The sequence below is a fragment of the Myotis davidii genome, unplaced genomic scaffold (genome assembly GCF_000327345.1).
Source record: "Myotis davidii unplaced genomic scaffold, ASM32734v1 scaffold921, whole genome shotgun sequence".
Lineage (NCBI taxonomy): Eukaryota > Metazoa > Chordata > Mammalia > Chiroptera > Vespertilionidae > Myotis > Myotis davidii.
Window position 1 is genome coordinate 45,330 of NW_006291191.1, and position 11,963 is coordinate 57,292.

General features: G+C 47.1%; 1 protein-coding gene across 1 annotated transcript in view; it reads left to right on the plus strand.

The window, feature by feature from the left end:
- Nucleotides 1–11,963, plus strand: part of VAV1 (vav guanine nucleotide exchange factor 1) — a 62,766-nt gene that overhangs the window by 668 nt on the left and 50,135 nt on the right. The window contains exon 2 of the mRNA XM_006764329.2: nt 6–143. Coding sequence (XP_006764392.1) covers nt 6–143 — 138 coding nt within the window. The remainder of the gene's footprint in view (nt 1–5; nt 144–11,963) is intronic.

Genomic DNA, 11,963 nt, shown 5'->3' on the forward strand with positions numbered 1-11,963 from the left:
ACCAGGTGACCTGGGACGGGGCCCAGGTGTGCGAGCTGGCGCAAGCCCTGCGGGATGGGGTCCTTCTCTGCCAGCTGCTTAACAACCTGCAGCCCCACGCCATCAACTTACGCGAGGTCAACCTGCGTCCCCAGATGTCCCAGGTGAGCCCACCCCGGGCTGCCAGGCCCAGGGTTGGAAGTGGGGGGCATTCCAGGCTGGGTTAGTGTACTGTGACTCTGGGCCGGCACCGCAGGGGGTATATGTCAACTCCGCGGCTGGCTTAGGGGAGGGGGTGGGAAGGGGGTGGTGTGGACGGTAACACTGAAATTCTGGGGTGACCTGTGAACTGGCAAGCTGGGGGTTAGCCGCTCCTGAGCCCCAGGCCCACTTCCTTGGGGTTCAAGGCTTCAGGTGCCATCCTCTGGGAGTCTTGAGGGGGTGCCTAGAAATTCCCCTGGTTGGTCAACAGGGTGCTTAAGGTTTTCTTGGACCCCTTGCCCCCAGATTCTGGCTATGGGGGAGGGGCCTCCTTCCCCACATGTGTCTCCTCCTCCCGGCGCTGGGCCCCTTCCTTCCCCTCACATCTCCTTCCCCTTGGCTTCCTGCCTGGGCCTGGGGCAGATGGGGGCCTGTGACCTAGGGTTCTGCTCTTCTTGGCTTCCTCCATCCCCTGGGGGACATTGAGGCAGGACCTGGTCCTGAGCCCCCGAGGGTGGGTTCTGGGGTTTAGGAGCCTAGGAATAGCTCCTCTTTCTCAGTAGCAATTTCTGTGAAGGCTGAGGGTCCAGGAGGAGGCAGATTTGACTATGACCGCCCCCGGCTCAGGAAACACATTCAAGTCCCTATTTGAATGCGGTTGGGTGGGGGAGGTAATAGGACTGGATGCTCTCTCCGTAGCACCTCCTCTGGTCTCTATGGCTGCCTGGGTGCTGGGTGGAAGTGGTATTTGCTGCTGGGTGGGGGCAGGGGGTGCCCCACCTGCCATGGAGGTTCACGGGGACCCACAGGGCAGCCTTTAGTCTCTGTGCCTGGATGAAAGCTTTGTCCAGTGGAGCAGTAGGCTGGGGAGGGGGGTAGTTGGGGCATCCGTAGCCTCCTCTCTGGTTTGACTGCCATGTGCATGTGGGGGGAGGGGAAGTGACTGCTCTGGGAGTGGGCCATGGGAATCCTTAGGGACATTTCCTGGGGACAGAGCCCTGGGTGGAGAGGTGGGTGGTCCCCCTTTGCTAGCCCTGGCAGGATTTCTTGATGGAAGGAGGGAGCTCTAGGGAGCCCCTCCCCCATGGCCAGCCCTTCTTGACACCTGCCATCCCAAAATTGCCTACATTTGCTTGTCTCCTTCCAGCACATGAGGAAGTAGCTCTACCACCCGTCAGGCCTCAGATCAGCAGGGAGGCAGGGTCCCCATTGAGGCTTAATGGCAGCGAATGACAAAGTGGATAGACATAAGGATGAACTTGCACCCTGCATGCAGCTTGCCTCAAGCTTGCTCTCTGATGAAAAGCAGGGGGATGTGGCATTAATGTTTAGGAGAGCAGCTGCAGGGACTCCAGGGACCATCCTATGTCTATGTGCTGGGCAATGCCATGAACCCAGGTCCAGGCCTGACCCTCAAGGTGCTCCCAGACTCGGGGACACGGAACCAGACACCTGCAGCCCCTTGTTGTCAGGACTGTGGTGGAGGGACAAATCTCTGGGCTGGGGGTCCTGTAGCAAAGGCAAGACATTGCCTGAGGGAGTCTGGCTTTCTCCAAAGGAGACATTTGTACTGGGTTTTGAAGAGTGAATAGGAGCTTTCTCATTGCTCCGGCTTCCTGCACCCTGTTGTGCCAGGCCCTAGCCTGTGCAGGTGTATTCCCTGACCCTTTCCGTGTGGGAGCTCTGCACCCTCCTGCCCCTGCTCATTTTGTCTCTCTTCAGAGCTCAGCCCCATGCCCCGTTCGTGATGGGATGTGTGTGGGAAGCTGAAACATTAAGCCAGAGGGAGGTGCCAAAAGAACAACCTCTCTAGGTTTGCATGTCCCTGTCTGTTAACAGATGGAAGGCAGGACAATGGGATGTAGAAGGGCTGAGGGAGAAAAGGGAAGGGTGTGGGGCTATGGCACAAATGAAGGTGTGGAGGCTGGAATTGGGGTGCTTCCCAGTTTCTCTCATTTTCTTTTCATAGTTCTTCTGCTTTTCCTCAGTTGTTTCCAGGGAAGAGGGTGGGAAGACCATATTTAAACATTCAGTCATTTGGCAACAATTACAATGTATGCCAGACTTCTTCTTGGGGCCAAGACAGTGAGAACAGGACACATACAAACCCCTGTTGTTGTGGAGCCTGCATTCTAGGAGAGACTGACAGTGAGCAAATAAGGAAGGAAGCATATAAATTGTCAGGAGGTAGTATGTACTCTGGAACAAACAAAGCAGGAAAGGGGACTCAGGCGTAACAGGCCGCACTTTTGAATAGGGCGTCTGGGAGGCCTCACTGATAAGGTGACGTTGGAGCAGAGACCTGGGGAAAGTGAGGGAATGAATGAGTCATATGGATCTGGGGAAACAGTGCTTCTGCTAGGGGGTGCTGCCAGTGCAAAGGCCCTGGGGTCGGAAAGGGTGAATGCCCACACAGGCTGTGCTGCACTGCAGGGCAGTGAGTGGCCTGGCTGGTGGAAATGGTTCATGGGTGAGGTCTGATTGGAGGGAATCTTCAAGCTGGAAGGTCCCTCAGATCTGAGGCCCAGAGAGAATGGATGCTACTATCATAAGCCGCCACAATGACCAGACAACCCAACTCTGCCCCTGGAGTTCAACCCAACTCTTTCTCTGAGACTCCACATTCTGGGTTGCAGAGATGAAGGAAACTTGAAGGCTAAGGGCGTGAAGAGGAAGAGGTGAATGTGACAGTCATTGTGGGAAAGATCCACCAGGACATGGGAGCTGATTAGACTTGGGGTGGGGACAGGCTCTGGGGCCAAGATGATGTCAAGGTCCCCAGCTCAGTGGACGCTGGTGCCGCTGGCTCAGGCAGGAAAGGGAGCGGGCAGGAGGGTGGGCTGGGGGGCGGTGGCTTGGAGGAGCCAGACATGGGTTCAAGTGCTGGTGCCACCACTTCCTGGCTTCCCCTCCCTGAGCCTTGGTTTCCCCTCTGTGAACTGTAAATGAAAACGTCACCTTTTCGGGGTGGATTCTTATGATATTTCAGTACTACTTCCCATGGCAGTGTCTGAGACCTGATAACCCCTCACTAAAAGGCCTTTTTAGAAAGGATGTGAGTTAGCGGGAGGGAGGGCAGCATAACACGCAGGTAGGAATTGGGTTAGGGTAGTAGTTCTAAACTGCAGCGATTTTGACCCCCTTTTATTTTTATTTATTTTTGGTTTTTATTTACTTTTATTGATTTCAGAGAGGAAGGGAGAGGGAGAGATAGAAACATCAATGATAAGAGAGTCATTGATCGGCTGCCTCCTGCACACCCCCTATTGGGAATCGAGCCCACAGCCAGGACATGTGCCCTTGACCAGAATTGAACCTGAAACCCTTCAGTCTGCAGGTCGACCCTCTACCCACTGAGCCAAACCGGCTAGGGCTTGCCCCCCATTTAGCAAATGCTGCTGGCATCTAGTGGATAGAAGCCAGGGATGCTGCTCAACAGCCCACAGATGCCACACTCAACAGAGAATCATCCTGCTCCAAATGTCAGCAGTGCTGAGGTTAAGAAGAAGCCTGCGCCAGGGGACAGAGAGCCCAATAGAATCTTTAGGTTATTTAACAACTTAGTTAAATAATGTATCCATATCATTCAGGTATTAAAATGCATAAAAAGACATCCAGGGGAAAATTTAACTTCTAGTCCTGTCCCTCAGATACCCACACATACCCAGTTCCTACCTTCCCCCATAAGTGACTACATTTTTTTTAAGGTTTATTCACTTAAAAAAATCTTTATTGTTGAAAGTATTACAGATGTCCCCTTTTCCCCCCATTGACCCCTTCTAATCTGTACCTGTGCCCCACCCCTGGCCTTCAACACACTATTATCTGTGTCTATGGGTTATGCATATATGCATACAAGTTCTTTGATTAACTTCTTCCTACCCACCCTCCACCCCCACCTTCCATCTGAGGTTCAACAGTCTGTTCCATGCTTCCATGTCTCTGGATTCATTTTGTTCATCTGTTTATTTTGTTCTTTAGATTCCACGTATGAGTGAGATCATGTGATACTTGTCTTTCTCTGACTGGCTTATTTCCCTTAGCATAATACTCCCCAGGTCCCTCCATGCTGTTTCAAAGTGTAAGAGATCCTTCTTTTTTACTGCTGCATAGTGTTCCATGGTGTAAATGTACCACAGCTTTTTTATCCACTCCTCTACTGATGGACACTTGGGCTGTTTCCAAATCTTAGCGGACACTTGGGCTGTTTCCAGATCTTAGCTCTTATAAATTGCACTGCTGTGAACATCAGGGTGCATATCATATATTCTTTCTGATTGATGTCCTGGGTTTCTAAGGATGTATTCCTAGAAGTGGGATCACTGGGACAAATGGCAGTTCCATATTTAATTTTTTGAGGAAACTCCATACTGTTTTCCATAATGGCTGCACCAGTCTGCATTCCCACCAGCAGTACACCAGGGTTCCCTTTACCATGGACTGGTAGAATTAACATCATTAAAATGTCCATACTACTCAAAGCAATCTAAAAAGAACAGGCATATAGAGCAGGGGGACAGAATAGACACCTCAGAAATCGACCCAAGCCATGATGCTCAATATTTAACAGAGGAGGCAAGAGCCTACAGTGGAGTCAAGACAGTCTCTTCAGTAAATGGTGCTGGGAAAATTGGACAGATACATGCAAAACAATGAAACTAGACCACCAACTTACACCATACACAAGAATAAACTCAAAATGGATAAAGGACTTAAATGTAAGTCAGGACACCATAAAAATCCTAGAAGAAACCATAGGTAACAAAATCTTAGACTTCTCTTGTAGCAATATGTTTATAGACACATCTCCTAAGACAAAGGAAACTAAGGAGAAAATAAACAGAACTACATCAAAGTAAAAAGCTTCTGCACAGCACAAGAGACCATCAACAAAATGAAAAAGGAGCCCACTGTGTGGGAGAACATATTTGGCAATGATACATCTGATAAAGTGTTAATATTCAAAATGTATAAGGAACTCATACAACTTAACAAAAGGAAGACAAACAATCCAATTAAAAGATGGGCATAGGACCCAAATAGACACTTCTCCAAAGGGTACATACAGATGGCCACGAGACAAATGAAAAAATGCTCAAAGTTACTGGTCATCCGAGAGATGCAAATTAAAACAACAATGAGGCATCATCTCACACCTGTCAGAATGGCTGCCATCAACAAATGACAAGTGCTGGCGAGGATGTGGAGAAAAGGGAACCCTAGTACACTTTTTAAAAGTTGACTGTATGTCCTTCCAGAATTTATGCAAATATAAGCAAAAAGGAATTCATGTTCTTATTACACTTCTCCCTTCACATGAAAGATAGCATATACTATCCACTGCTTTATACCCTGCTTTCCTCAGTTTAATAACCATCTTGGGAATTTTACCAAATCCATACATAGAGATTGTCCTCATTCCCTTCCAAAAAATGGCTATATCATGTTCCAGATAATTCATTTATTTAACAAACCACTTATATTGTGGTATGTGTCAGGTTTAGCCTAAACCATGGGACAACAAACTACAATCAGGGGCTGAATGTGTCCACAGTATGTTCCTATAAATAAAGTTTTATTGGCCCGCAGCCACGCACATTCATTTATGTACTGTCTATGGCTGATTTTCAGCTATAACTATAGAGTTGAGTAGTTGCGACAGAGACTGTCTGGCCTGAGGAGCTGCAGGTATTTACTCTCCAGATCTTTGTAGACAAAGCTCACTGATACCTTGGTATAAATGCTTTCTATACATTACTAGTAACTCATGTAATTCCCACCACAACTTGTGAGGTAGAAAGTATTATTATCCTCCTTTTTCGTTTGGAGAAACTGAGGCACATAGTTGTTAAGTAACTTGCTCCAGGGCACCCAATTTGAAAGTGGCAGAGTCGGGGACCTGAACCCAGGCAGCCTGGCCCCAGGATCCTTATATTCAACAATTACTCTAACCTACCTCTATTTCATCCATGGACACTTGGCATTTGTTCTAACAATAATCAATAATCTCGTCCACGATTCATTTTCCGCTCCTGAACTCTGTGACCTTGGACATGTCACTTAACCTCTCTGTGCTTCAGTTTCGTCATCTGTAAAAGGGAGATAAACATTCCCATCTTAAAGCATCGTTGTGAGGGATAAACAAGTCACCGTAAAGAACCTAGGAAAGTATCTGGCTACATGTAAATGTTCCTGTGGCAGCCTTACACATGGGCAAGTATATCCATGGGATAAATTCTCAGAAGGGTTTGTTGGCTCAGAGTGAATGAGTGTGTGTTTTGGAGATGGGGCAATTGTTCTCTATGTGGGATTGTTCCCATATGGATTGTTCCAATTACTCTGGAAAGATCTGGTAAAATCTTTCTTATCAGAGAGATCTTCCCTGATTTCAGTGCGTAAGAGTGCTTGTTCTCTGTGGCCTGGCTCACAGACTGTTCTGTTGTCACATATTCAGGGTTGCTAACTTGGGGGATAAGTGGAGTTCATTATGGCTCAATTTCTATTTTCTTTTTCTGAGAGAGGTTGATCCTCTTTTCCTATGTTTAAGAGCTATTTTTATTTTCTCTCAGTGGAATATTTGTTCATATCACGTGCCCATTATTTTTTTCTTCTAGTACTGTTGCCTGTTTTTTCTTATTGATTTTCCATGGCTCTTTATATACAGTGGAACCTCTTTCCTCAAACTTAATTCGTTCCGGAAGGCTGTTCGAAAACCGGCACATTTTTTCCCATTAGAAATAATGTAAATTGAATTAATCTGTTTCAGATCCCCAAATAATTCCCTGTTTTAAGCTCTTATATACAGTACGTGTCTATTGTACTGTTTAACCTATAAATAAACACTTTGAAAACAAAAGGACATGAAATGTAAATGAGAATTTAACAAAAAGGAAAGGAAATGTACAGTAAAAAAGTGAAAAATTTACAATAATTATAAGCAGCAACAAAAGAAACACAAAAATATTCACAGCACAATATCCTGAGATTTTAACAGTGGTGAACCGACTCATATTTGCGCGTTCTCTCCTTTGTTTGTCACCTGAGAGATGCATGACTCATCCTACAGGTATGAGCATGAAAGGGGTGTCAGGCCCAGCCGGAGTGGCTCAATGTTTGAGTATCAACCTATAAATCAGGAGGTCATGGTTTGATTCCTGGTCAGGGAAAATGCCTGGGCTGCAGGCTCGATCCGGTGTGCGGGAGGCAGCCGATCTATGATTCTCTCTCATCATTAATGTTTCTATCTCGTTCTCCCTCACCCTTCCTCTCTGAAATCAATTATATATAGTAAAAGCATAATATGCTAATTAGACCAGACAGCTGAGCGACCTTCCAGACGAAGCCAGGGCTGCGAGGGCCGTCATGCATTGGGCCTCTAATATATATATATTTTAAAGGGTTGTTAGGTTGAGAAGCAAATTGTTTGAGATGGGAGACATTCGAGAAACCAGGTTCCACTGTATTAGGCTGGTTTGAATTTCAAATCAGGTACTTACTAGCTTTGTGATCTTGGAAATAAAAATTACTTAACCTATCTGAGCCCTGTCTTATTTATAAAATGGGGATGTGGATAGGACCTTTATCTCAGGGTTGTGTGAGGACCAAATGTGATAAGGTAAGTTAAATTCCTATCACGGCAATTGACATATAGCAAGTGCTAAATTCATGGGAGTCACTCTTTTGGTTAATTTGATTTCAATGGGTCTGAGTGGGCTGGAGGATGTGGTAGAGTCAGGGTATGTGCGGGTAGTTCCTGTGACAAATTGCATCGCTTCAATGACAATAAGAATTTACTTGTTGCTCACATAACAATCCAGTTTGGATCAAGTGGGGGTTGAGGAGATGGTACTTCTTTACAGTTTTTCTATGACCCCAGCTGCTTCTGTCTCATGACCCCATCCTCCCTACAGCCCTGGAGTCCTCTCTACTCACCCAGGGGGCAAGGAAGGAGTATGAGAAAGGAAACCACGGGAGGCTTTAATGGGCCAGTCCCAGAAGGGACACCATTACTTCCATCCTGTTCCACTGGCTAGAACTCGCTCACAAGGTCCCATCCAACTGCAAGAGCAGCTGAGAATGCAGTTTAGCTGGAAGCCAATGGACAAGGAAATGGGTTGGGTGGCTATAGAGAAGTTACTGCCCCCAAGAAACCCAAGGTGAAACCTAGCTGGCTTCTGAAATGCCGGTCTGGAGGGAGCTGTTTTGCAGGCGGGCTTGGTAGGATGAGGAATGAGGGGACCTGAAACAAAGCCATGGGGAAGGGACTCAGTTAGGGACGAATGGCCTGCATGGGTTGGCTGTGTCGGTTGGAAGACTTCATCTCAACACGTCTGAAGCCTGGGAGGGTCAACCTTAGATGCTGTTCACCCTTTTCCATTCCATTCTGTTCTGTTCACTGACCTCATCCTGGGCCCGATTCTGGGAAATGTTACTTTTCAGGGCTTTCACAGAGGAGCCTGGAAAACCCTGTCCCTCCTCTCTTCCAGCCCTCCCATGGCTCCCCATTGCTCTTGGAGCGAAATGCAAAGTATTTTTAGAGACCCAGATTTGTCCTCTGTTTACCTCTCAGCCCTCAACTCCTCCCTCTCTCCCCCTCACTCATTTCTACTCCAGCCATACAGGCCTCCTCACTGTTCCTAGAGCCACCAGGTATAAGCTAATCCAGCCTCAGGGCCTTTGCATGTGCTGTTCTTGCTTCATGGATCCCTCTTCTCCCAGATATACACTGTGATTGTTCGCTTACCTCCTTCAGGTTTCCTACCAGAAAGATCTTCCCTGGCTTCCATACCTAAGATCGCACCACATTCCCCTCCATTCGCATATACAATTCTCATTCTCTCCCTTGTTTAATTTTTCTCCATAGCACTTAGCACCCTCTGACCTATCATAGTTTTTACTTATTTGCTTATTGTCTGCTTCTCCCACTGGAATGTCAGGGCAAGGCGTTTTGTCTGTTTGTTCTACAACTGTATCTCCAGTGCCCAGAACATAAGTAGGTGCTCACTAAATATTTATTAAGCATTCTACTTACTCATTCATCATTCATCATTCATTTAATGCAGGGGTCAGCACACTATAACCTGTGGCTTCCTGTCTCTTTTTAGAAACAAAATTTAGTTGATACACGGTCACCCCATCTGCTGGCATATTGGCCATAGCTGCTATTGCTAGCTGAATAGTCACAACAGAGACCCTATGACCTGCAATGCCAAAGAAATTATTCTCTACAGAAAGTTTGCTGATTTGAACTCTGATGTAATAGGCACTTGTTGAGTGCTTACTGATGGTTGGTTAGTGGTAGTTGGTTAGTGGTGGGTGAGTATGGGTTGCCTAGGATCAAAACGCCTCTACGAGTTCCTAGTTATGTGACTCTGGGCAAGGGTCTAGGTTTTCTCATCTGGAAAATGGGGAAAATGATGATGATAACAGTAATAATAACAATAATAATAATAATGACAGTACCACCCACCTATTAGGCCATTTGCTGGGTGATGGAGGATTCCATGATAAATGAGACACAGATTCTCATGCAGCTCATGGAAATAGACAAGGAAATAGGCAGTTACAACACACTCAGTGATGGGTGGAACCCAGAGCATTGTGGGAACAGAGGGAAGGGAACCCCCAGAAGAAACCAGGCAGGCTTCCTGGAGGAAGTGGCATGCTAATAGAGTGTGGGAAGTTGGGGCATATTTAAGGATCCAAAAGGAGTTCTGTTTGGTCTCCCTTGCTAATGCTAATGGTGCCAGGAAGGGGGCAAGACCTGAGTGTGTGTTGTATGAGCATAGCTGGCCTTTATTTTTGTGGGGGGTTTTTTGGTAATCCTCACCCAGGGATATTTTTCCATTGATTATTTTTAGAAAGAGTGGAAGGGAGGGGGAGAGACAGAGAGAAACATCTATGTGAGAGAGACAACAATTGGTTGCCTCCCGCACGTGCCCTGACCGGCCCGGGGATTGAACAGGGAACCCTTTAGTCCTAGGGCCAATGCTCTATCCACTGAGCTAAACCAGCTAGGGCTCATAACTGGCCTTTTAAAGATCTTACCACAGTGCAGAGATGGACTTTGATATCAGGGATGGTGTTTTGTGACCTGGGCTTTAGGAGAAACTTGGGAGTCAGGTCCCTTGGGCAACAGTGGAAGAAATAAGGGATGTTCAGTTAGAGAAGTTTAAGGTTTGAGGAAATCCCGAGCTGAGTCTGCAGAAGTTTTAATCAAGTATCTTAGCTCTTGTGACAAGAATACCCAATTGAAACGGGCTCATATAACTAAAATTACTGGGAGAAAAACGTCTTCAGGTTTGGCTGGATGCAGTGGGGTGGGGGGGGCTCAGGCATCACTACGTCAGAGAATCTGCCCCACCCCACCCTTCATCTCTTAACTTTGCTCTTTTGGGTGTTTTTCTCTATTCTCAGCCATTCTTTTTCCTAATGAAGGTAGACAAGGGTGCCCAGCTGCTTCAGATTTGTAGTCCTACATTCTATGTCTAATGGAAAGTGGGAGGGGCGATTTAATGGCCTCCCAGGCGCAAATCTGTTTTTCGTTGGACATGATTTTTTTGGTGGGGTCACATGTCCATTCCTGAACCATCTGCTGTGGCTGGGAGGATATGAGGGTGACTCTACCCAAAGGAGTTAGACTGAGAGGAGGGGAAGGGTAGTGACAAAGGGGAAACTGAGGGGCTGTTAGCAGAAGAAGGGGGAACAGATGTTAGGAGGCATTTGCTGTTTATATTGGCACTAAGTACTAAATTTAGTCCAGGGTTTCCCCGTCATCAGCATTGCTGAAATTTGCTCTGTCCTGGGGACTACCCTGTGCATTGTACAATGTTGAGCAGCATCCCTGGTCCCCACCTCCCCCTGGTGTTGTGACAGCAAAATGTTCCCAGACATTGTCAAATGTCCCCCTGGGAGCAGTGTCACCCCTGGGTGAGAAAAACTCTGTTTTGGAGGGAATGAGCCTCCTATCTCAGGGGGACCCACAGCAATGTAAACACTGACTGACAGGTGATGGCAAAGAGGAGATTGAGAGCGTCTTGGAGTTAGAATTTTCATTTGCATGATTGTCAGCAGCAGGCACTGTGCTGCTTGCTGGGCTCTGGGAAGGCACACAGACGAACTCACCTCTCTCCTGAGTTCATGGCCTTGGGGGCGACCAGAGGAGGGAGTGTGATTGTTTCCTGTGGCTGTTGTAACAAAGTCCCTCAGACTGCCTGGCTTAAAACAACAGAAAAGTGTCATGGCGCAGTTCTGGAGACCAGAGGTCTGCAATCCAAATGTTGGCAGGGCCGTTCTCCATCAAGAGGCTGTAGGTAAGAATCGGTTCTTGGCTTCTTCCAGCTCCTGGTGGTTCCCCAGCGTGTGGCTGCGCCCCTGAGACCTCTGTCTGTCTTCACGTGGCTGTCTCCTCCGTGTCTGTCTGTGCGTCACTTAAAAAAACGCTTGTCATTGGATTACCCAGAATGATCGCCTCATCTCGAGATCCTTAACTTAATTATTAATCGCATCTTGCAAAGTCCTTTTCTTTCAAATAACATCACATTCAGACTTTCCAGGGTTTTGATGTTGGGCATATCTTTTTGGGCAACCACTCAACCCACAACAGATAGTAAACAGCAAAGTCAACGAAACATTGTAAAATATGTTTCAGACAAAAACCAGGGGTTAAGAAGGAGAAGAAAAGAAGGGGAATGCTTTCTGGAGGGGGTGCATGTTTCCAGGAAATCTGAGAGTTGAAGGAGGAGAAGCTAGCTAGCTCTGGGAAGAAAGGGGCAGGGCAGGCC